We start from the raw sequence: 26,414 nt of genomic DNA, 5'->3' as shown, positions 1-26,414 counted from the left end.
TTCGATCTACTATTTTGTACCCTTTAAATTTGGTATTTTAAAATGCGACTCCATTGAAAAATTTTTCGATTTTTTTCCCGATTTGAGAATTTTTGCAATGAGATCTCTTTTTCGTGATTTTTAGCGATTTTGAAAAAGTAATTATCTGTTAACTTTGTTGTGACCGCGTTTAATTATTTCGATATCATCTATTCCGTTTCGTCAAGACATAATTCGGTACTACACTTCCATGTAACCCGCCATCAATTTCAGTTCTCAAGAAATCAAGTCAATTAAATAAATTGGTATTAATATTCGAATTCAAAAATATAATATAAACAAGTAAGCAAAGGCTACAGTCGATCGGGGCCGACCGTTGAATACCCTACAACACTGTAATAAACGATAAAGTTTATATAGGCGAGATACGAGAAAGAATTCCACAAGATATTGTGACAAATAATAAAAAAAAACCATCAGGTTTCGTTCTCTAATTTTCGAATAATAGCAACTTTAACTAATTTGCTCATTTCCAATTTATTGGTAGATGTTGCACGTAAATAGTCTTCCTAGATCTGGAACCAATATTTCCCAAAGACCTATAATCTCTCAGAAGTGGCAAAAGATTAACATTTATTATTGGTTTTTGACTGAAACGCATCTATATGAGATACAGACATTAGACTATATTCTTCAACGAAATCAGCGTTAACGAAATAGTCAGAAGTGCGTCTTTCCTGTATTTGTGAATTCTCCAAAAAGTCACTGGAATGGACATTTTCGTATTTTGTCTACAAAAGCTGTGCGTGAGGATCGGGCGATAATTACGACCTGCCGACAATTTTGCAGTTTTTTGGTCCATTTCAACCCCTAAATATATGGCGATCATCTCCAAAAAGAGTAGGCTTCTATTCTGACCCTCATCTTATCCCCATGCAAAATTTCGTAAGGATCGGGCCATAAATGAGATCTGTATATGATATCCTGATATCCTAACTACTTAGTTTTGTTAGCTGTAGAAATATTACCAAATGTTTAATTCAAAATGAAAATATGCCAAAAAAATATGACAAAATTGAAAATATATGAGAAAATTTTACAAAATCAATATTTTCATCGTTAGAGAGATATTTTTATGCGATTTTTTTAGACGTTTTTTCTTTCCTGCCAAGAGGCCATTCTGAATTAATGAGAACTGTCGAAATCAGTTCAGCCGTTCTCGACATATAAGAGATCTTTCAAGTATATCTTCTTTGATAGACATATATATCGCACACATTTTGCTATATATCCGATTTGTTGGATGTTAACATCAATGTAAAGATCCGAAGTAACCTTGACATGGCTTTGTGATTTCGCCGGAATTTAAAAAATTCGCGGTTTAATGAAAAATTTTGATTTTTTTCAACACAAAAGATATGGTCTATTTTACCCGCTAAACATTATCCGATGACCACCCAAAGTGGTAGGCTTCTTCCCAGCCCTAAACTCTAGCTACATGCGAAATTCCGTTGATTGGTCTATAATTGCGAACTGTATAGCTACTGCAAAATCCGAAATTTTGTCAGTATTTGGTCCATTTCAACCCCTAAACCCACTTTCGTGCAAAATTTCGTTAGGATCGGGCCATAATTGCGACCTGTAGCGTGATTACAAATTAACATGGACAGACGGACAGACGGACGGACGGACATACATAGCTAGATTGACTCAGCTCGGCGAGAAAGGAAGTTCCATATATACTTTCCTATATGGGAAACCAATATTTCGAGGTTTCACATAAATTCTGGCCCAATCAAACTTATAATACCCCCAACACATAGTGTTGTAGGGTATAAAAACACCACAAATATACATTAGAAAAATGTAAGTCAAAATGAAAAAAATCATGCAAAATAAAATTGTTAATATATCAAATTGAAATTGTTAACATATCACATTTTTACGCGATTTTTTTTTTTGGATATTATCCTTTTCGGACAGGAGACAATTCCAAATTTGTATGAATCGTTAAAATCAGTCCATCGGTTCTTAAGTTATAAGCGTAGTAACTAACACAACTTCCTAACTAACACAACTTCCTTCCCACACCCTTTTGTGTGGGAGGACCAGAAGGAGTGCACCGATATTCCATTCCATCTACTCAGCAGAGCTTAGTTTGGATTTTGGTTATCAACACATTGACCATTTGTGGTGGAGGTAACGGAAGGAGTGGTGCGATCTCTACCATCTTTATAACAGATCTTGTATTGATGAAAATATTGTATCAAGTCTGAATGAAATCGGAAGTTAATTTATGTCTTCGTATAGGCCCCATATGTCAGTTCCGCCCTATATTCAATATTTTGACGAGTTTAGGTGCAATACGCACCGAAATTGTTTGGGATGTCGTATTTGAAGTTCGTAATGGATGCTACAGCCTATGAATGTTATTATGGCTTTTGACAAACAAAGCCTATGTAGGTCCACATCATATGGACCCCAATATAATGGCTGTATTCGGTACTTTTAATATTTTAACAGAATTTTTTAAGGATTTTATTTTTTGAAATTTTTCAAATTCGTTCCAAATGGTGGAGGGTATTCAAAGTTCGTCTCGGCCGAACTTACTGCTTCTTAACTTGTTTAAATGTCGTGTTTGAAGGTCAAAGTCGGTTGTACAGCTTATGTCAAAAAATTACTTATGCAGCTCCTCGTCTTACGTTTTTATTTAAATGCTATTTTTCTAAGAACTTTTTTTAATTTTCGTATTCCTTCCAAATTGTGGCCGAAATTAGGCGTTTTGTTGCTTGCTACATAATAAGATTTTAGCAACCTACTTTATTTCGTTCAGGTACTAGAGTGTCTTTCACAGACGAACCGATAAGCTGTCGAAAAATGCTAAAACTATATAGAATTTTTTACTGATCAAGAACATACAGGGTGAGATGATTTCTAAACCACTTATCTGACGGCTCTTAAAATTATTCCAGTTATTATATTGTATACAAGTGTGCGAAAGCATTTTGGTGAGAATTTTCCAGAAAAAAGTTATTCGTGATGGAATTCAAGCGTGATAACGTAATTTCTTTATATTTGGCTGGAAACCCACAAGTGGCTATCGTTAGAGCACTCCAGCATTTAAATGTGAATAATTCTTTTGTGTCATCGCTCGTTACCGTGATACTGGTAGCGTAGCCCGACATATGTCAAGGAATTGGATGGAAGAAAACAGCAATATCAGTAGAAATGGTTCGAAAAGTAAAATAGCGACTTGATTCAATCCCGAGTCGCAGTGCCTGAAAAATGACTTGTAAGCTGAACATATCGCAATATTCCATTCGGCAAATATTGAAAAATGAGTTTGGAGTAAAGCCATTGAAATTCCAAAAAGTGCAAGAACTTACACTGCAACAGAAGGAAAATAGACTCAAAAGAGCTAAAGAGTTGCTTCGCTTGGCCGAAAGTGGTGACCAGCCGAATTTGGTTTCCTCCGATGAGAAAACATTCGCTGTCCAGCAGATTGTAAACAAACAAAATGATCGTATTTACTCGCCAAAGAGGTCAGCTTAACACGTGTACCTTCGGAACTCAAGCGCCGGCCATGGTGATGGTGTGGGACACCATAATTGCCGATGGGCACTCTCCGCTCGGGCGTGGCATCAGAATAAATGCCGAATATTATTCTGGAAGGTGTATTAAAGCCTAGGGCATGCAAGCATTTTGTCCGCAGGCCTTGGACATTCCAACAGGACTCACCACCATCGCACTCAGCAATCGAAAACAAGGTAGGCACTAAAAAATACCTAAGTGTTGATCATCTCAAGCAAGCGCTTGGCCTGGAATAGGCCAAAATACCGCAGAGCAACGTTCGGGCAACGTGTGACGGTTTCATTGGCCGTTTAAAAGCCATAATTCCTGCCAATAGTGACCAATTTGAACAAATCTAAACTTATTCTAAAATTTGGTTCAATTTTTGGCGTTCATACAATAAAAAAAAAACAGTAAAGAATGTCCTAAAGTCGGGAGGGCCGACTTTATGATACCCTACACCACTTTGCTAATTTAGTAGAGCTCCGCATAACAATTAAAAGGATTCATGGAAGAATTCAATCATACAATTATAATTATAAGTTAAAGATGAATATGCCGAAGCATTTGTATCTTTTAAATTCGGACTTGTATTACCCATTTGGTGCAAAATTAATTTGAAATCAGATATAGATATATATTTGAGCTATATCCAAATCTGATCCGATCTCGATAAAATTTAGCAAAGGTATATCTGAGCTGTATTTGATATATTTCCCTGAATATCTTTGTTACAGAGTGCATATTACGGCTGCGGAGGACAAAAATAACAAATCGGATGAACAATATATATGGGAGCTATAGCTATATGTGAACCAATCTTCACCAAATTTGGAATACTACCTTCTAGATTCAATTCGGTCGTATGTGCCAAATTCCATCCTATTTGGGAAAATATTAGACGTTTGGTGCACAATAAATGTAGATCGGACGAAGTTATATATGGGAGCCATATCCAAATCTGAACCGATCTCGATAACATTTAGAAAAGGTATTTCTGAGCTGCATTTGATATATTTCCCCAAATATTGTTGTTACAGAGTGCAAATTAAGGCTGCGGAGGACAAAAATAACAAATCGGACGAACAATATATAGCTATATCTGAACCGATTCCGATCAAATTTGGCATACTTATGTTCAGGCCTAATTTGGTTGTATGTGCCAAATTGCATACTATTCGAACTGACACACGTTTGGTGCACAATAAAAGGCAAATCGGACGAAGATATATATGGGAGCAATATCTAAATTTTTACCGATTATCTCTTATTTCAATAAGGTTCATCCTTTGGCCAAACAAATATTGTTTGGAAAATTTCATCTCAATCGGATAATAAATGCCACCTGCATTTTGTTCACAAGAATACATGCACAGACGGACTGACATGTATAAATCAACTCAAAAAGTGATTCTATGGAGATCCTCAAAAGTAACCATGGATCTATCTCGCTTCCTTCTCCATGTTACAAACAAATGCACAAAGACATAATACCCTGACCACCTTGTGGTGTAGGGTATAAAAATTATGGCGTTTGACTTTGTTGCAGTTTTTTTTATCTCACCCTGTATACACTTTTAGGGGTCTCAAATGCTTAGTTCGAGCAGTGACGAATGACATGTTTAATGTACCCTCCATATTTTGTTGTAGATAACAAAAAGTTATTTTAATTTTTTTATTATAATTTTTTTTTGTTTATAGAATTAAATTTAATTATAATTAATAAACTAATAATTGACATTCCAGACACATGATCTTCAGCAAATTATAAACAAAAACAATAATCAAATCCGATGTGTGAATTTTAATTTTAAAACTTTGAGCTTTGATCAAAGCTGCTCTCTTTCTCTCTCTCTCTCTCCCTCTCTCTCTCTGTTAGCCCCAAGCAGAGAACAACTATTTGTTTATTTTTAAAATCCATTATATACCTTAGTGAAAATATGTCTCATATCATTAGTATTCATGTTCACAAGTTATAAAGCCTAACAACGCCTTCTCAACCTGACTAGCACATTTTTAGCCTAGTCATTCTGAATCATTAAAAACAACAACAACAACAAAGACACCAACAACAAAAGTAACACTAAGCCAAATCAGCTACAGATAAGAGGCAGCGCGCGCGTCAAAAGTAAACAATCAAATAATTTCCATATGGGTAATCGATAGAACCGCTCGGACGCTCACTCGCTCGCTCGGTAATCAGCGAACATAGTACGCGTTATTGCACACCTTGTGAAATTTTTGTTATCATCTATGGCGGGAATTCGGAACGGGAGGGGAGTTATCATTTGAGATAACTACAAGTTTTATAATCCGAGGCGGTTTGCTATTTTTTGGTAGTGTCCCAACTCAGTTAGGCTAGGGAAGTGAATCGGTTAAGTTTGTTAATTGTAGAGAAAAACGAAACTTAGGCAAAAGATCGCCCAGAAAAAAGTGCCCAATTGTGAAAGTGTTTAGAGAAAACAATAAACCCGACTCCAACGGCAAGTTGTGAGAGTGGTAGTGTTGGAGTAGCTATCTATGAATGTAGAACAAACGTGATCTAAAAAAAAAAGAAAATATATTATATAAAGAATAAGAAAATAATACAAAACCTTTTTCAAAATGCAATCCTTTAAATCCGACGAACTGCCGGAGAATCCGCGCGAATCCTCAAATCCTTTGTCCACAATGATGTTTTGGTGAGTTCGATTTAAATTGTGAAGAAAATAAAATTATGCATGTCATTCTATATAAATTTAAATAAAAGATAAAACTGGCGTGTCTAATAAATTATGACCTTCTCACATGTACGAAGCAAAAATAAACAGACAAAACGTAACATTTTAAAGAGATAATTAAAATATTTGATAGGATTTCCGAATATCTTTATTACCCCAGATATACAGACAGATTTTATGATACGAGTTAAATCTAGATTGTGCCACATAAAACATTGGTATTTATACTCAAGTACAAAGCAATCGATAACACATCTGTGGCTAATAAAAATATTAGAAATAAAATTAGCCATTTCCAGCTATAACTAGTTATACCCACAGCCATATGGCTACAGAGGGTATATCATCATTTGAAACGCACGATCACTCTCGAAGGGAGTATTCAATTTGGCCCAAACTTGGTACATCGTAATATAATTGTCAAACTTAGATCGAGTTCGGAGATGGGCAACATCCGACCACAATTTCTGGTACCTCCCCAATTAATAGTCAAATTTTTCAAAGGATATACTACCTCAAAGAAAGAAAAAGCATCATTAGATTTTGTGCAAACTAAGCAAATCCCAATATTTTTGTCAGTACTTGTTAAGGATTGAAAATTGAAGTCATTCGCCCACTCCTTCAAGTACCTGACCTACAAGGGGTCAAAATATGGAAAAATTGTTACTCTTATAAAGTGTGAAATAAAAGCCGATCTTCTTCAAATATAACACACAAGCATATAGCCCTTTCGTCCGTCCGTCTGTGGTAATTACGCTAAATTCAAAACGAAAACGAAAACGAAAAACGAAACGAAGCTAAAATTTTGCACAGATCAGTCTTTTGTGTGCAGGCAAGTCAAGTTCGAAGATTGGCTATATCGGTTTACGAAATCTAATGGCCCCCATATAACGATACCCCCGATATTCGATATTTTGATGATTTTAAGCACATTTTTCAATGGAATAGTCTGGAAGACTTTGCGGATACTTTACTCCCTGGAAGAGAATTGTCTATAGAGGTCCACGTTATCGAATATCCCCCATATAACGGTAGCTCCCGATATTCGGTATTTTGATGATTTTAGCTACATTTTTCAACGGAATTGTCTCAAAATCCGACAATTCCTTCTAAGTACTCTACTTCCTAGAAGAAAATTGTCTTTATAGGTCCACGATATCATATATCCCCCATATAACGTTATGTCCCTATATTCGGTTTTTTAATGCTTGCAGCCAATTTTTTCAATGGCATTGTCTGAAAATCCACACCATTATTTCCTTCTGAGTACTTCAGCCCCTGGAAGAGTATTGTCTATATGGGTTCACAATATAGTATATCTCCCATCTAACGGTACCTCCCTACCTCCCGATTTTCGGTATTTTCATGATATTAGCAAAATTTTTGAACGAAATTATTTAAAATTTCGTATTCATAGTTTGAGGCTCATATGTCGAAAAAGTTGTCTATGCAGGTTCACGTCTTTGTATTGCCCACATAAAACATTACCTTCCTCTATTTCGTATTTTGACGATTTAGCAATATTATTCATCGGAATTGTGTCAAATTTTTATAATATTGGCGACATTATTCAGAGAAATTGTTTCACATATCCATATCCACATATCCTATGACAAAAACTTAACTATGAAGATCCACGTCTTCGTATAGCGCTCAATTAATGGTTCCCATTTAAAAGGTGTTTTTCGACGGATTTTTTTTTTTTTAATTTTTCAAGATTCTTCACAATGGTGGAGGACATTAAAATTTCGCCCCGGCCGAAATTAGCTGCTTTTTTACTTGTTAGCTCTCAAAACGCATAAGTTTTTCTTTTTTGGCAAAATTTTGTATAATAATAAAATAATACCTTCCTACATCGTACTCAATTTTCAGACTTTCAAGATTTTCTATATTATTCAAATTTTTCCCATTTTGGAAAGAATGATAGAAACACTTTTATTTTTTACAACAAATATCTTCAAATTATTTAATTTTGAAGTTGACCGAGGAAACTATTAGTAAAACTACTGCAGACGTCCAAAACGTCTCTATATGTAAGCTCAAGAAATCAACAGCAACCGCATAACAAATTTCAGCTCTAACCCGCTAACGAAACTAATCCTTACCTCTCCATACCAGACACCAACAGTGGTCTAAAATTAGTATCAAACTTCAGTACCAAATTAGTACCAAACTTCAAGATTTCAGCTCTGTAACTTCTCCCGTTACCAAATTTAGTTCAATTTAGTATTTTTCGAATCCACCTGCATATCTGAATCACCGAACCCAATAGTGATATCTATATCAAATTTTCGAAATTTAGCAAAATAGAAGCCTATTGCTTTCGGAGATGATCGCATCATATTTTGGGGTTGAAATGGACCAAAAACTATTGCCCTACAGGTCGCAATTATAGACCAATCGACGCGGAAGTTAGCATTGGGCTAGATTTTTTGGTTGGGCAGAAACCTTCCAATTCGCATGGTCATCGAGTAATATTTAGTGGGTGAAATAGAGCATAACATTTGTGTTAAATAAAAGTCAAATTTTCCATTAAACCGCGAATATTTTTAATCCCGGCGAAATCACAAATAGACGAACAGGTCAATTCTGACCGTTGCATGGATAATAAATCGGATATATATAGTGCAATATATACAATGTGTAAATACCAAGAAAAGGAATGTTAGCTAGAATATTTATATCTCAAAAATGGCTGGACCGATTTTGACAATTCAGAATGCCTTCTTGGCATAAAAGAATAAAACCTATTAAAATCGCATAAAAAGATGCCAATAATGAGGTTAATATAGATTTTGTAGTATTTTGTCATAGTTTTTATCGCATGTAATTGTTTGAATTTGACTTATAATATTGAAGTGTACATTTTATAATATTTTTCACTTTACAACACAGGATGGGGTTATTATATACAGATTGCAATTATAGTCCGATTCTCACGAGAATTTTCATGAGGGTAGGGTTAGGCTAATTGTTGTAACAGATGACCGCAATATATTTAGCGGTTGAAATGGACCAACAACTAAAAATGTTCCTGATTTTTCAGCCTTTATTAAGGTTAGAAATAGAAGGGACACGAAATAAAGGAAGAATGGAAAAATATCAACATTTCCATTCTATCAAAACACCTCGAAGTATACATTTTAGACCCCACACAATATATATATTCTTGATCAGCATAAGATTCTATGTCGATTTATCAATGTCCGCCCGTCTGTGAAAATCACTCTAGCTTCCGAACGAAATGAAGTAGGTTGATAAAATGTTACTTAAATGTATATTATGTCTGCAGGACTTTTGGTATTGAAAAAGGGCCATGTAGGTTCACTTTTTTCGTATAGCCCCAATATAACGGTACCTCCCGATATTCGGTATTATGATAATTTTAGCGACATTATTTACCGGAATTGTTTACAATTTCGCATTTGAAGTTCGTAATGGATACTACAGCCTATGACAAAAATTGTCTGTGCAAGTCCACGTTTTACAGCTCCCATGGTTCCTCCCTCTATTCGGAATTTTGATGATTTTAGCTACATTATAAACAGATTTTTTTCAAGTTTCGCATTTGAATAGCTTCTGACAAAAGTTGCCTATGCAGGTCCAGGTCCTCGTACAGACCCTAATATATGGCTACATTCGGTATTTTTAAGACTTTAAAAGAATTTTTAATGGATTTTTTTTTTTTTGAAAATTGCCAAATTTGCACCAAATGGTGGAGGGTATTCAAAGTTCGGCCCGGCCGAACTTACAGCTTTCTAACTTTTATACCCTACAACACTATGTGTTGGGGGTATTATAAATTTGATTGGGCCAAAAATTATGTAACACCACGAAATATTGATTTCCCACATAGGAAAATATATATGGATCTTCCTATCTCGCCGAGCTGAGTCGATCTAGCTATGTATGTCCGTCCGTCCGTCTGTCCATGTTAATTTGTAATCACTCTACAGGTCGCAATTATGGCCAAATCTTCACGAAATTTAGAATGGAGGTGGGGATAGGGTCAGAATAGAACCCTACTTCTTTTGAAGATGATCGCCAAATGTTTAGGGGTTGAAATGGACCAAATACTGAAAAAATAATAGACCAATCGACGCGGAATTTCGCATGTAGCTAGAGTTTAGGGCGGGGAAGAAGCCTACCAATTTGGGTGGTCATCGGATACTATTTAGCGGGTAAAATAGGCCATATATTTTTTGTTGAAAAAATTCAAAATTTTTCATTAAACCGCGAATATTTTAAATCCCGGCGAAATCACAAAGCCATGACAAGGTTACTTCTGATCTTTACATTGATGTTAACATCCAACAAATCGGATATATAGCAAATATATGCGATATATATATGTCTATCAAAGAAGATATGCTTGAAAGATCTCATATATGTCGAGAACGGCTGAACTGATTTCGACAGTTCTCATTAATTCAGAATGGCCTCTTGGCAGGAAAGGAAAAACGTCTAAAAACGCATACAAATATCTCTCTAAAGATGAAAATATTGATTTTGTAATATTTTCTCATATTTTTTTCAATTTTGTCACATTTTTGGCATATTTTCATTTTGAATTAAACATTTGGTAATATTTCTACAGCTAACAAAACTAAGTAGTTAGGATATCAGGATACCATATACAGATCGCATTTATTGCCCGATCCTTACGAAATGGGGATAAGATGAGGGTCAGAATAGAAGCCTACTCTTTTTGGAGATCATCGCCATATATTTAGGGGTTGAAATGGACAAAAAAAATGCAAAATTGTCAGCAGGTCGTAATTTTCGCCCGATCCTCACGCACATTTGAATGGGGGTTACCGGACATTGCAAAAGCCAAGCAGTTTTGGATGGCCATCCAAAAATATTCAATGTGTAAAGGAGTTTGCCAACTTTTGTAGACAAAATTCGAAAATGTTCATTCCAGCGACTTTTTGGAGAATTCACAAATGCAGGAAAGACGCACTTCTGATTATTTCGTTAACGCTGATTTCGTTGAAGAATATAGTCAAATGTCTGTATCTCATATAGATGCGTTTCAGTCAAAAACCAATAATAAATGTTAATCTTTTGCCACTTCTGAGAGATTATAGGACTTTGGGAAATATTGGTTCCAGATCTAGGAAGACCATTTAAGTGCAACATCTACCAATAAATTGGAAATTAGTTTAAGTTGTTATTATTCGAAAATTAGAGAACGAAACCTGATGGTTTTCTTTTATTATTTGTCACAATATCTTGTGGAATTCTTTCGAGTATCTTGCCTATGTAAACTGTATCGTTTATTCAACGGTCGGACCCGCTCGACTGTAGCCTTTGCTTACTTGTTTTTTGTTAAGAATCACAAAATATTCGTTGTGGAATACTCCGAAATTTATTTGGTGTATTAATAACTATTGTCACATATATTTACACAACTACTTAACAACTATCTTTCGGTAAATTTCCATTTTGAAAATAAAGATTAACAAATTTATCTCTTCCCAATTTCAGTTTCACAATGCCAACATTTTTCAAAGGTCGCAAAAAAGTCTTAGACGAATCGGATTTGTTTCGGGCCCTCAAAGAACACAAATCTGGTAAGTGTGAAAAATAACAGACGGAATCGTTGTTATTAAGATAAGTGAAAAAAAAAAAAAACAAATACAACTACAACTCAACAATTTTAACACGCTTCCCATCACCCTCAATGAATATTACGTGAACGTTATAAGTATTCGGATTTATTTTTTTGTGGTTTGCCATATTATTTTCCCGGTGACAGAACAAAAATTTACAAACACAAACAATTGAATTGCTTCTATTTTCAATCAGTTTAATAAAATAAATAGCAAGTCATTGAAGCGTTGAACAGCGTAACCGAAAGTAAAGCACATGCTACCTGCTGCCGCCGCCGCTGATATCAGCCATTCAGCATGGGAAGGCCAAGTTTCGTTATCTTAATTATTACTCAAAATTCTGGCGTTCATGATGGTGTTAATAAGTGTGTTTGCATTGTTGTTTTTGTATTTTATTTTCTAATTGGTTTTTGTTCTCTCCACCGCTGAGACACTTTTATGCCACAAAGAAAGTTGTGGGAACTAAATTTAGACAACGACATTATGACATTAATATTTATTTATTACCTGGCAATTGACAATCGTTTTAAGAACTGTGAAAATTTAAATGGACTCTTAACAGACTGATAAAAAAACAAGTAAAAACAAGTAAGCAAAGGCTACAGTCGAGCGGGGCCGACCGTTGAATACCCTACAACACTATAATAAACGATACAGTTTATATAGGCGAGATACTTGAAAGAATTCCACAAGATATTGTGACAAATAATAAAAGAAAACCATGCGATCTGTACATCCTGATATCCTAACAACTTAGTTTTGTTAGTTGTAGAAATATTACCAAATGTTTAATTCAAAATGAAAATATGCCAAAAATATGACAAAACTGAAAATATATGAGAAAATTTTACAAAATCAATATTTTCATCATTAGAGAAATATTTTAATGCGATTTTTTTAGACGTTTTTTCCTTCCTGCCAAGAGGCCATTCTGAATTAATGAGAACTGTCGAAATCAGTTCAGCCGTTCTCGACATATAAGAGATTTTTCGAGCATATCTTCTTTGATAAACATATATATCGCACATATTTTGCTATATATCCGTTTCGTTGGATATTAACATCAATGTAAAAGTCAGAAGTAACCTTGTGATGGCTTTGTGATTTCGCCGGGATTTAAAATATTCGCGGTTTAATGAAAAATGTTGATTTTTTTCAACGAAAAAGATATGGTCTATTTTAGGAGCTAAGTACTATCCGATGACCACCCAAATGGGCAGGCTTCTTGCCAGCCCTAAACTCTAGCTACATGCGAAATTCCGCGTCTATTGGTTTATAATTGCGACCTGTAGAGCAAGTGCAAAATCAGGCATTTTTTCAGTTTTTGGTCCATTTCAACCCCTAAATATTATGCGATCATCACCAAAAGAAATAGGGTTCTATTCTGACCCTAGCCCCACCTCCATTTTAAGTTTCGAGAAGATCGGACCATAATTGAGACCTGTAGAGTGATTACAAATTAACATGGACAGACGGACAGACGGACGGACATACATAGCTAGATCGACTCAGCTCGGCGGGATAGGAAGATCCATATATACTTTCCTATGTGGGAAATCAATATTTCGAGGTGTTACATAATTTTTGGCCCAATCAAACTTATAATACCCCCAACACATAGTGTTGTAGGGTATAAATATGAGTCGTTTTTTACGACAGATGTATACCCTCAGCCTATGTTCGATTATTTAAATATATTTTGACATCTTATATAAATTGTTGACCCTCTATGGAGGGCAAAATTACAAGAAACTCGAACATTTATATCCAATTTTAAGCTAAATCATAAATTCCATATTCATTTCAAGTATCTGACTGAGAGAAAAAATTAAATATAACATGTTGTAAATAAACGCTGACTTGTTTCGCAAGTTATGACAGATAAATGTATTGAAAATGGTGACTCCTTGTGGTTGAGGTACCAGAAGGGGTTCGCAGATATATATTATGTTCACAACAGTTCTTGTGTTAGCAAAAACGTTTTATGTGTGATATTTGAAGGGAGTTGATGCTTATTTCGCTTTCTTTGAGCTGTTTGTTTTTTTTAATTTTAAGCCCTGTGTGTGGGAGGTACCAGAACAAATGGTCTGATCTCTACCATCTCTATATCAGATCATGTGTTGATGGAAATATTGAGATGAGCCATGTTTGAACGGAATCGCATTATAAAATCGCATTTTATGAACTTCATGGTTATTCAAAAATTTGACCCTTTATGGGGGAGCTACCAGAAGAAGTGAATCGATATATCCCATTTTCACAGCAGATCTTGTACTGGCAGAAATAAATGGGATGTGTGCAATATGAAGAGAACTAGATGCTTATTTCCGATGTTATAATCGTTTTGGTTATTAAAAAGTTTGAGCCTTTGGGGGGGTGGGGGGGGAGTAGGTACAAGAAGGAATGGTCAAATCTCTACCATTTTCTATAACAGGTCTTGTAATGAAAAAAATGTTTAGATGTACCAAGTCTGAATGGAATCGGAAATCAATTTCGCATTTTATGAATCTCATTGTTATTTAAAAGGTTGACCCTTTGTGGGGGAGATACCAGGAAGAATAGACCGATATATTACATCTTCATACCGGACCTTGGATTAATAAAAATATTGCGATGAGTGTAATTTGAAGACATTCGGTCTTCTATATCACATTTTGTAAAAGTTACTTGATGAAAAATACCGATACTGCCCATTTTCTCACAAGACCTACATACAAATAGTAGAATTGGGAAATGAGCAAAATTAGAATCTGTTTTCTCTCTCTGTGACGGATTTTTTTTAATTTCGCCTTTTTTGTGTGGGATGTACTAGAAGGAGTGTACTGATATTGACCATCTCCGAACTCGATTTAAGTTTGATAATAATATAACGATGTATCAAGTTTGGATAAACTCGTATACTCCCTTAGAGAGTTATCGAGTCAGCAGACTGACAGGCAGTCGGACGGACGGACTGAAACGGATTAAATCAAAAGAGACTTATAGTCTAAAACCGTAATTTCGATGAGTCACGGTTTGGCCAAATGATATAAACCCTCTCTAGATTTATGGCTGTCGGTATAAGAACCAGTAAAGAAAAGCCAAAGTCGGGATGGGCCGACTTTATGATAGGGAATTTATAGGAAATTTATGAGGATAGGCTGTAGTATCCATTACGAACTACAAATACCAAATTTGAAACAATTCCGGTGTATAATGTAGCTAAAATCATCAAAATACCGAATATCGGCAGGTAAAATTTTATGAGGTCTAAACGAAGACGTCGATCTGCACATACAATTTTTGTCTTAGGCTGTAATATCCATTACGAACCTCAAATACCTAATTGGAAACATTTCCGGCGAATAATGTCGCAAAAATCCTCAAAATATCGAATATCGGGAGGTGCTGTTATATGAGGGCTATACGAAGGCATGACCCATTTTTAATACCAAAAGTTCTGCAGACATATTGTACATTTGTATAACATTTTATCAACCTACTTCATTTCGTTCGGAAGCTAGAGTGATTTCCACAGACCGACAGGCGGTTAGACGGACGGACATCACTAAATCGACATAGAATTTGATGCTGATGATGAGTATATATACTTTGTGGGCTCTAAAATGTATATTTCGAGGTGTTACAAACGGAATGACACACCTAATTTACCCTCCATACTATGGTGGAGGGTATAAAAATAACAACTGTGATCGTCAAAGCAGTTATATGTGGCAAGCTTTTAATGAATTTGAGGAAGCAGCCGATATTCATCAATCTCCACCCTTTTTGAGGTGATATTACCCTTTTTGGCACAATAAAAGTGAAATTGGATGAAGATATATATCTAAATCTGAATCGATCTCTACACAATTTGGCAGAGGTATTTCCATGCTGTATCTGATAGTTGGCCTATATGCGACCTATAGCTATATCTTAACCGATTTTCACAAAATTTGATAGATTTTCGCCCAGGCTAAGTTTTTTTTGGATTTTCCAAAATCCATTCAACTTGGGCTTATGTCGTGCAGAATAAACTTGAAATCGAGTAAAGATATATGTATATATATGGGAGCTATATCCAAATCTGAACTAATATCGAGGTATTTCTGAGCTGCATTCTATATAGTTTCCCGAATATTGTTGTTACGCAGTACACATTACGGCTATGGATGAAGAATATATACGAGAGATATGGCTCTATCTGAACCGATTTTCATCAAATTTGACACACTTGTTTCTAGGCTCAATATGCTCAGATATGCCAAATTCCATCCAATTTGGGCTAATAATACACACTTAGTGGACAATATATAATAGGCAAACCAGCCGAAGATATATATATGGGAGCTATATCTAAATTTTGACCGGCTATCCCCAATTTCAATATCGTTGGTTCTTGGGCCAAGCCAATGATTTGTGGAAAATTTCATCTCAACCCGATAATTAATGCGACCTGTACTTTGTTCAGAAAAATACATGGACAGACGGAGGGACGGATATGCATCAATCGAATCTTTGATTCTTTGCATATCATCAAAAGGAAGTATGGGTCTAACTCACTCCTTCTTTATGTTACAAACAAATGCACAAAAACATAATACCCTACAGGTTAGGTTAGGTTATTACTAAAAAAATGGTGCGGGGAAACTTATATGAGATCTCCCCTTCGGGGTAGCTACAATAAGGAGTTTGTATAGCAAAAATCTAATATATTATCTTTTTTTTAAACCTCTTCCAGATCTCATGGGTAATAAGTTGAGTCAAGCATGGCAGGATGAACTTGAGAAAAGCAGTCACAAAGGCAAAGATCCCAGTCTGATTAAGGCCACAATTAGGGTTTTTGGTCTGCATTACATGCTCTTGGGTATATTGATGTTTTGCTTTGAAATATTCTTTAGGTAAGCTAGGGCGAGGCCACATTTTCCCCATAACAATAGCCAATTATTTTTTTCTCTTTCAACAGATGTTCTCAGCCATTATTTTTGGGTGCCCTCGTCTCATATTATGCCGATCCGGAAACAGATAAAACCGATAAATCAAAGGCAGGGCTCTATGCCTTGGGTGTGATTTTAAGCAGTGCTGGAAGTGTGCTCTTTATGCATCCCAACATGTTGGGTATTGTCCATGTGGGTATGAAGATACGTGTGGCCATTTGCAGTATGATTTATCGCAAGGCCTTGCGTTTGAGTAAAAGTGCCATGGTCAATACGACATCGGGTCAAATGGTCAATTTGATATCGAATGATGTGGGTCGGTTGGATACCTCGGTGTTGCATATGCATTTTGTGTGGATTGGACCACTGGAGATATTTGTGGTTACCTATTTTATGTATAAGGAGGTAGGTTTCTAGATATTCTTCCTTTTACGAAGAAATGAAGCAAAATATTTCCAATTTCCAGATTGGCCCCTGTTCCTTGATTGGTGTGGCCGTTATGTTACTCTTTGTACCCATACAGGGATTTTTGGGCAAAAAGACCTCCGTTTTGCGTCTGCGCACTGCCCTCTGCACCGACGAACGTGTACGCCTGATGAACGAAATCATTTCCGGCATTCAGGTGATCAAAATGTATGCCTGGGAGATACCATTTGGAAAAATGGTCGATTTTGCACGACGCAAAGAAATGAAGGCTATACGTTATGTCAACTATATTCGAGGCATGATCGGTTCGTTTATCATGTTCATCTCGAGAATCTCAATATTTAGCAGTTTGGTAAGCTACGTTTTGCTTGGTAACTTCCTGACGGCAGAGAAGGCATTTGTGGTCACAGCTTATTATGGTATCCTAAGAATGACCATGACGGCATATTTCCCCATGGCTGTGGCTCAAGTTGCCGAAACTTTGGTTTCATTCCGTCGCATACAGAAATTTATGCTTTTGGATGAAGTGGAGGCGTCGAAAGGAGAACCAAAGGCAGATGGTAAAACCATCCCAGCCATAATCAGTGAAAATGGTAAAAGTGTACAAGTTAGTACGGTACCCACAAAGGAGCCTGGCATTGTGCTGAAGAATGTTCGGGCCAAATGGAATCCCGAAGCGGCGGAAAATAATTTGGAAAATGTCTCGTTGGAATTCAAAGAGAAACAATTGATAGCTGTCATTGGACCGGTGGGAGCGGGCAAATCAACGTAAGTAAAGTTATTGGTAATTCAATGTCTTGTGTTTAGGACCTCAACAACGACGCATATCGTTTAACTGCGGTTATGAGATCGTGTAGAACTGGCATAAATATTCCGATGTAGTTTATATTTATACCCCAGCCATATGTCCACAGAGGGAAAACATCATTTGATAAGGACAAAATGTGCCTCATCCAAATAACAGTTTTAGACCCGGGGTCTCTTTGGAGCAAATCTGTTTCGGGAAATTTGGGGTCGATCTAGGGGTATCCATTCGTCCTTAAGTCCATCTGTCTGTCTAGTTTTATGCGCACGATAACTCCCGAAGGGAGTATCCGATTTGGTCCAAACTTGGTATATTATAATATTATTGTCAAACTTAGATCGAGTTCGGAGATTGGCAACATCGATCCACTTCTTTTGGTACCTCGCCAAATAAAAGGTCAACATTTAAAAAAAAATAATTTACCTCACAGAAAGAGGAAGAATTGTTTGATTTAGATCAAACTTTGCAAATCTTAATTTTGCATCAATGCTAGATCATGTGCGAAAATGGACAATATCAGTACTCCATCAAGTACCTCCGCCATAAAGGGTCAACATTTTCAATAATTATAAATCATATAAAATATAAAATAACATTCCGATTGTCTTTATATTACACATCTTAATATTTGTACCAACATAAGATCTGGTGCGAAGATGTGATATATCAGTCCACTCCTTTGGTACACCTCCCTCTAGGAGTCAAAATATTGAAAGCATCCGATTATTTTCTCAACACATCTTAATATTTCTATCAACACAAGACTTGTTGTATATAAGGTAGATATCGACCCCCTCTTTCTATTAGCCCACTCCTTCTGGTAGATCCCCACATAAGGGGTCAATATTTTTGATAAACATGGAGCTCATAAAAATATGAAATAAGAGTCCGATTGTCTCTAAATTTCACATATCTCAATATTTGTACCAAACCCAAGTCTGATCAGAAGATAGGATATATGTGGGCAGTGGAGAGATCTTTAATAGTCCACTGGTTTTATTCTGTAATTATTGAAAAAAAAAAAAACGGATTCCAAAGCCACCCTTTCAAAAATGCTGTAAATTAAAAGTTTCGAATTAAAAACATGTCCCTTTCCTCATCCCTCCTTATTAAGGGTGCTTTTAATCCTAGTTCTTACGGGTCTCTATATAACTATGTTGTTTATTTTTGAACGTTTGTTAAAATTTCATAAACTGCATTTGTTTTTCTAGTTTAATACAAACCATTCTGGGTGAGCTACAACCCACCTCGGGTTCGGTCACAGTCAATGGTACCGTATCGTATGCCTCACAGGAACCTTGGCTCTTCACCGGCACAGTACGGCAAAATATACTCTTTGGTCAACAGATGGACAAGAAACGCTACAACTTGACGGTGAAGAAATGTGCCCTGGAAAGAGATTTTGAGCTCCTGCCCTATGGAGATAAGACCATTGTGGGAGAACGTGGTGCCTCATTGTCGGGTGGTCAGAAGGCTCGTATAAATTTGGCACGAGCTGTTTATCGTCAGGCAGACATTTACCTCTTAGACGATCCCCTCTCTGCAGTGGATACGCACGTTGGGCGCCATCTTTTCGATCAATGTATGCGACAATATTTACGTGATCGCACTGTTATCCTTGTCACCCATCAGCTGCAATTTTTGGAACAAGCTGATGTCATAGTCATCTTGGATAAGGGTCAAGTGCGAGCTGTAGGCACCTATGAATCGATGCGTCAAAGTGGTTTTGATTATGCCAAGCTATTGCTGCACAAGGGCGATGAGGACGAAGAAGAGGGTGGCGAAGAAACAGATGGTAAAATTGATGATAATCGAGATGCACAGAAAATGAAGCGTCAGAATAGTAAACAAAGGCAGAGGCAAATAAGTGTTACCTCCGTGGCTTCCACGGTGGAGTCTGTGGAGGATATGGCGCCCAAGCAGGTGGAGGAAACAAGAGAGCAAGGCAAGATTGGTTTGAAATTGTACAAGAAATATTTTGGCAGCAGTGGCAGTGTTGTCATACTCAGCCTTATGATTTTCTTTTGTGTGGGAGCTCAGGTTCTGGGTTCAGGTGGTGATTATTTCTTGTCGTATTGGTGAGTTGTGAACTTTTCCCAATTTTTTCCTTAAATTCTAATACTTCTATTGTATTTTAGGGTCAACAAAAACGAAAACAAACTTCACGAAATCGATACACGTGTCGAAATGCAAACAGATCCAGTGGACATTTACATTTTCACCGCCATCAATGTGGCCATTATCATATTCGCCCTGATGCGTAGCATTATGTTCTTCAATTTGGCCTCGAAATCCTCGACGCGTCTTCACAACAATATGTTTGTCAGTGTCACCCGAGCCAGCATGTATTTCTTCAATACAAATCCTTCGGGTCGTATCCTGAATCGTTTCTCCAAGGATATGGGTAGTGTCGATGAAATATTGCCCCAAGTTATGATTGATGTGATACAGATCTTCTTATCCCTATTGGGTATTGTCATTGTGCTGTGTCTTGTGAACCCGTACTATATTGTGGCCACTGTGGTAATGGTTATCATATTTTACTTTATGAGATCTTTCTATTTGAAGACGTCCAGGGATGTTAAGCGATTGGAGGCTATAAGTAAGTATAGTATGAATTAAAATTGAAATATGGCTATAGGGAGGCTATTAGGTCCTTAGGGACCCGAAAGTCTTCTATTATATACAAATGGCGTGGAGTTCTTATATTGTCTATAGAAGACCTGGAAGTCTTTTATCGTCTATGAATGTCTACAGAAGACCTGGAGGCCTTCTATTGTCTATAGAAAACATGGAGGGGTTATAATGTCTAGAGAAGACTTGGAAGTCTGCTCTTCTCCACAGAGGACCTTGAGGTCCTCTATTAGCTTTAGAAGACATTGAGGTCCTCTATGGGCTACAGAAGACCTTGATATCCTCTATTGGCTATAGCAAAGCTTGAGATCCTCTATTGACTGTAGAAAAGCTTGAGATCCTCAATTGGCTATAGAAAAGCTTGAGGTCTTATATTGGCTACAAAAGACTTTGAAGTCCTCTATTCGCTATAGAAGACCTTGAGGTCCTCTATTCGCTATAGAAGACCTTGAGGTCCTCTATTCGCTATAGAAGACCTTGAGGTCCTCTATTCGCTATAGAAGACCTTAAGGTCTTTTATTTGCTATAGGATACCTTGAGGTCCTCTATTGGCTATAGGAGACCTTAAAGTCCTCACTTGGCTATAGAAGATATTAAAATCCTTCATTGGCTTTAAAAGACCTTGAGGTCCTCTGTTCGCTATAGAAGACATTCAGGTCCTCTAATGGCTATAGGAGGCCTTGAGGCCCTCTTTTAGCTTTAGAAGATATTGAGTTCCTCTATGGGCTACAGAAGACCTTGATATCCTCTATTCGCTATAGAAGACCTTGAGGTCCTCTGTTCGCTATAGAAGACCTTAAGGTTTTTTATTTGCTATAGGAGACCTTGAGGTCCTCTATTGGCTATAGAAGATATTAAAATCCTTCATTGGCTTTAAAAGACCTTGAAGTCCTCTGTTCGCTATAGAAGACATTCAGGTCCTCTATTGGTTATAGAATACCTAGAGGTTTTCTATTGCCTATAGAAGACCTGGAGGTCTTTTATTGGCTATGGGGGATCTGTTGGTCTTCTATTGGCATTAACATCCTTCATTGGCTTTAGGAGACCTTGAGGTCCTCTGTTCGCTATAGAAGACATTCACGTTCTCTATTGGTTATAGAATACGTGGAGGTCTTCTATAGTCTATAGAAGACCTGGAGCTCCTTTATTGGCTATGGAGGATCTGTTGGTCTTCCATTGGCTTTGGATGACCTAAAGGTCTTCCATTGCCTATACAGGGCTTGTAGGTCTTCTATCAGAGAAGTCTTGTAAATCTTACATTGTTTTTAGAAGCTGGAAAGTCCTTCATTGTCTATAGAAGACTATTCTAGTGTCTATAGACGACTTGTAGGTCTTGTAATGTCTATAAAAGACATGGACATGGATCCTCAGGTCTTTAGTTTTATATAAATGACCTGGAGGTCTTCAATACTCTTCTATTATATATAGAAGACCGCGTTTATAATTTTTATTCTTCTCCTCCAGCTCGTTCGCCGATTTACACCCACCTGGGAGCATCTTTGAACGGTCTCTCAACCATACGTGCCTTTGAAGCTCAAGAAATTCTCATTCAGGAGTTCGACAACTATCAAGATCTGCACAGCTCCGGCTTCTATATGTTCCTGTCAACAAGTCGTGCCTTTGGTTATTGGCTGGATTGTTTCTGTGTCATTTACATCGCCATTATTACGCTCAGTTTCCTGCTCTTCTCCCCAGAGAATGGAGGTGATGTTGGCTTGGCCATTACCCAAGCAATGGGTCTTACTGGTATGGTCCAGTATGGTATGCGGCAATCGGCTGAATTAGAGAACACCATGACATCGGTGGAACGTGTTGTGGAATATGAGAGCATTGAACCGGAGGGTGAACTTGAATCGGAACCCAACAAGAAGCCACCCAAGACATGGCCTGAGAAGGGTACAGTTGTCTTTGACAATTTGAGTTTGCGTTATGCCCCCGATCCCAAGTCCGATTATGTTTTGAAATCGTTGAATTTCGTTATACAATCATGTGAGAAAGTTGGTATTGTGGGTAGGACAGGAGCTGGCAAGTCGTCGTTGATCAATGCTCTCTTCCGTTTGTCCTTTAATGATGGTTCGATTGTGATTGATAAGAGGGATACTGATGATATGGGTTTGCATGATTTGAGATCGAAAATTTCCATTATACCCCAGGAACCTGTGCTGTTTTCGGGTAGCATGCGTTACAATTTGGATCCATTCGATGAGTATTCCGATGCCAAACTGTGGGAGGCTTTGGAGGAGGTAAGTTTTGCATAATTTATTTTAATTACTATTCTTATCATTTGAATTATTTTATATTTTAGGTCAAACTCAAACAAGTTGTGGCCGACATGCCCAATGGCTTGCATGCCAAAATCTCGGAAGGTGGCACCAATTTCAGTGTGGGTCAGCGTCAATTGGTCTGCCTGGCTCGAGCCATTCTACGTGAAAATCGTATTCTTGTCATGGATGAAGCCACTGCCAATGTAGATCCCCAGACGGATGCTCTCATTCAAACCACAATACGTCATAAATTCCAAAATTGTACCGTTCTCACGATAGCCCATCGTCTGCATACCGTCATGGATTCGGATAAGGTGTTGGTCATGGATGCCGGCCGAGCTGTGGAATTTGGTTCACCCTACGAGTTACTCACCCAATCTAAGGTTGGCATTTTCCATGGTATGGTCAAGCAGACTGGCCAAGCGACATTCGAGAATTTATTCCAAGTTGCCCAAAAGGCATATGAGAAAAACATGCAAGGCTAGAAGGATCAGTAGATGTAGGATGTGATATTAAGGACTCATGTAACTAACTACCGGCCAGCCTGGCAAATGGAATTGTATTTTGGGGACAGACAAAGAAGAAAAGTAAAGGATGAATAGAGAAATGTATGTAGAATACTTTTCATCCCCCTGCCCCATCCCACTCTTGCCAGTTGTTAATTTGTTTTAATTTTTAGCTTAAGTAGCAACAAATGTATTTTATAAGTTCAGTTATAATGAACCTAGATATGTAAATATATGTTTAAGTATTCCCCTCCGCCCCAAACTCACACACACACACACAACGAATATATTAACAACAATAATTTTCGTCTCTGTAAATAACATGAAAAATAATAAAAATAAGTTATTTAAATAAATTATAAAATTTATATGGTTTTATTATGGCGACTTTAATGACTGGGGAATTATAAGTTGTTTTGCCCCCAAGCGATTTTAAAGTCGCAAAATATTTGCGCAAAAATATTTGAGATACTTGAAGGAGTTGCATTGATTTGTCACTCACGCACACACACACTCATATTTGAATTGCAATTAAAGCTATTGTAAATGACATTTCAAATAGGACAAAGAACACAATTGTAGATTAATAAAAAAAATTAATTTAAACATGTTAAAAAGCAGGAAGTTCGGCCGGGCCGAACTTTAAATACCCTCCACCATTTGGAACGAATTTGGAAATTTTAAACAAAAATAAAATCCATTAAAAATTCTTTTAAAATCTTTAAAATATCTAATATAGGAAGGTGCCGATATGGGGGGATATACGATATTGTGGACCTATAAAAACAAATCTATGCCTGCGTGTAAAGTACTTACAAGGAACTCCTTGTGTGGATTTTCAGATAATTCCATTGCAAAAAGTGGCTAAAATCATCAAAATACGGAATATAGGGCAGTACCGTTATATGGGGGATATACCATATTGTGGACCTATATAGAAAATTCCGTTTCAGGGGTAAAGTGCTCACAAAGAACTCCGTGTGTGGATTTTCAGACAATACGATTGGTAAATGTGGCTAAAACCATGAAAATACCGAATATCGCGGGGTATCGTCATATGGGAGCTATACGTTATCATTAACCTATATAGAGAATTATCTGTCGGGGGGTAAAGTGCTGACAAAGAAACCCTTGTGACCATTCCGTTGAAAACTATGGCTAAAAACATCAAAATACCGAATATCGGGGTACCGTTATATGGGCGCTATACGATAGGACCTATATAGGTAATTCTCTGCCGAGGTATAAAGTACCCACAAGGAACTCCTTGTGTGGATTTTCAGACAATTCCGATGAAAAATGTGAGTAAAATCATCAAAATACCGTATATCGTGGGGTACCGTTATATGGGGGATATACGATATCGTGGACCTGTATAGACAATTCTCTCTCAGGGGGTAAAGTACTCACAAGGAACTACTTGAGCGGATTTTAAGACAATTCCATTAAAAAATGTGGCTAACATCATCAAAATACCGAATATCGGGGGTACAGTTATATGGGGGACATACGATATCGTGGACCTATATAGACAATTCTCTTTGAGGGGATAAAATGTCCACAAGGGACTCCTTTTGTGAAATTTCAGACAATTCCATTGAAAAATGTGGCTTAAATCATCAAATAACCGAATATCGGAGATACCGTTATATGGGGGCTATACGATATCGTGGACCGATATAGGCCATCTTCGAACTTTACCTGTCTGCAGACAAAAGAGATATCTGTGTAAAATTTTAGCTTACTATCTTAATTCGTTTAGACTGTAGCGTGATTACAACAGACGGACAGACGGACGGACAGGGCTAAATCGTCTTAGAATTTTACGCTGATCAAGAATATATATACTTTGTTGGGTCTAAAATGATTATTTCGATGAGTTACAAACGGAATGACGAACTTTGAATACCCTCCACCATTTGGAACAAATTTGGAAATTTTCAATAAATAAAATCCCTAAAATATTCTGTTTAAATTTTAAAAATACCAAATATAGACGTTATATTGGGGTTTATACGACGTGGGCCTACATAGACATTGTTTCTCATAAGCCATTACCATATTCAAATTCGACACTTGAAATAAACGGTGAATATTGTAGCTAATATCAAAATATCGTATATAGGGAGATACCGTTATATCGGAGCTGTCCGAAGACCTGGACCTGCATAGACAATTTTCTGTCACAGGGGGGGGCTATAGGAAGACGTGGACCTGAACAAACACTTTTCTGTCTCAGGGTGTAGTATTCATTTTGAACTTCAAGAATCAAATTAGAAACAATTCCGGTGAATAATGTCGCCTAAATCATCAAAAAATCGAATATCGGGAGGTACCGTTATATACATGGATGCCCATATTCGACGGACCCATCTGGCAACGCCATAACTTTTGACAGAGATGTCACATCGCTTAATGACATACCGCGTTTGAAGCGTCAGTCCAAGCAGATTTTTACCATGAACCAATACACGCCACGCGAGCGCTCTGAAATAGTTGAAATTTACAAGAAGTCAATTGTGAAAACTCAACGTTAAATGTGAGAAGTGCGCCTTCTAAGAACACCATTAAGCGTTTATACGAAAAATTGTCGACTGGTAAGGCTCTTTCTAATCCGAAGCGGCAATATAAAAGTCGACCAAGACGATCGGCCGAGAATATCGCTGCCGTACGAGCCAGTGTTGAGAGGTCCTCAAGAACATCCCGAAAACGCCGTTCTCAGCAGTTAAGCATGGCTCGGTCCACTTTACAACAGATTATTCGCATTGATTTGCATTTGTTCCCGTACAAAATTCAATTGACGCAAAGAATGTTGCCTGCGGACAAGCCTCGTCGATTGGAATGGGCCCAAAGAGACATGGGTCCGTCGAATATGGGCAACCCTGTAGGGGCTATTTGAAAACTTCGACCTAAATGGCATATTTACGAACTTAACCTGCCTACTAAAAACAAGTTGAAAAGTATCAGACGGTCTTGCCT

At 37.1% G+C, this 26,414-nt stretch overlaps 1 protein-coding gene across 1 annotated transcript; it reads left to right on the top strand.

Moving 5' to 3' along the window:
• Positions 1-5,512: 5,512 nt before the first annotated feature.
• LOC101898975 (probable multidrug resistance-associated protein lethal(2)03659) lies at positions 5,513-23,774 on the top strand. The gene is made up of 9 exons (XM_005190420.4): positions 5,513-6,230; positions 11,760-11,845; positions 16,605-16,764; positions 16,830-17,205; positions 17,267-17,994; positions 19,243-20,109; positions 20,170-20,633; positions 22,130-22,908; positions 22,971-23,774. The coding sequence occupies exons 1-9, from the start codon at positions 6,154-6,156 to the stop codon at positions 23,412-23,414; spliced, it is 3,981 nt and encodes a 1,326-aa protein (XP_005190477.1). The 5' UTR covers positions 5,513-6,153; the 3' UTR covers positions 23,415-23,774.
• The last annotated feature ends 2,640 nt before the right edge of the window (positions 23,775-26,414 follow it).

This window comes from Musca domestica, unplaced genomic scaffold, assembly GCF_030504385.1.
Source record: "Musca domestica strain aabys unplaced genomic scaffold, Musca_domestica.polishedcontigs.V.1.1 35, whole genome shotgun sequence".
Lineage (NCBI taxonomy): Eukaryota > Metazoa > Arthropoda > Insecta > Diptera > Muscidae > Musca > Musca domestica.
Note: the sequence above shows the minus strand (reverse complement) of the source record. Positions and strands in the feature narration are given on the sequence as shown.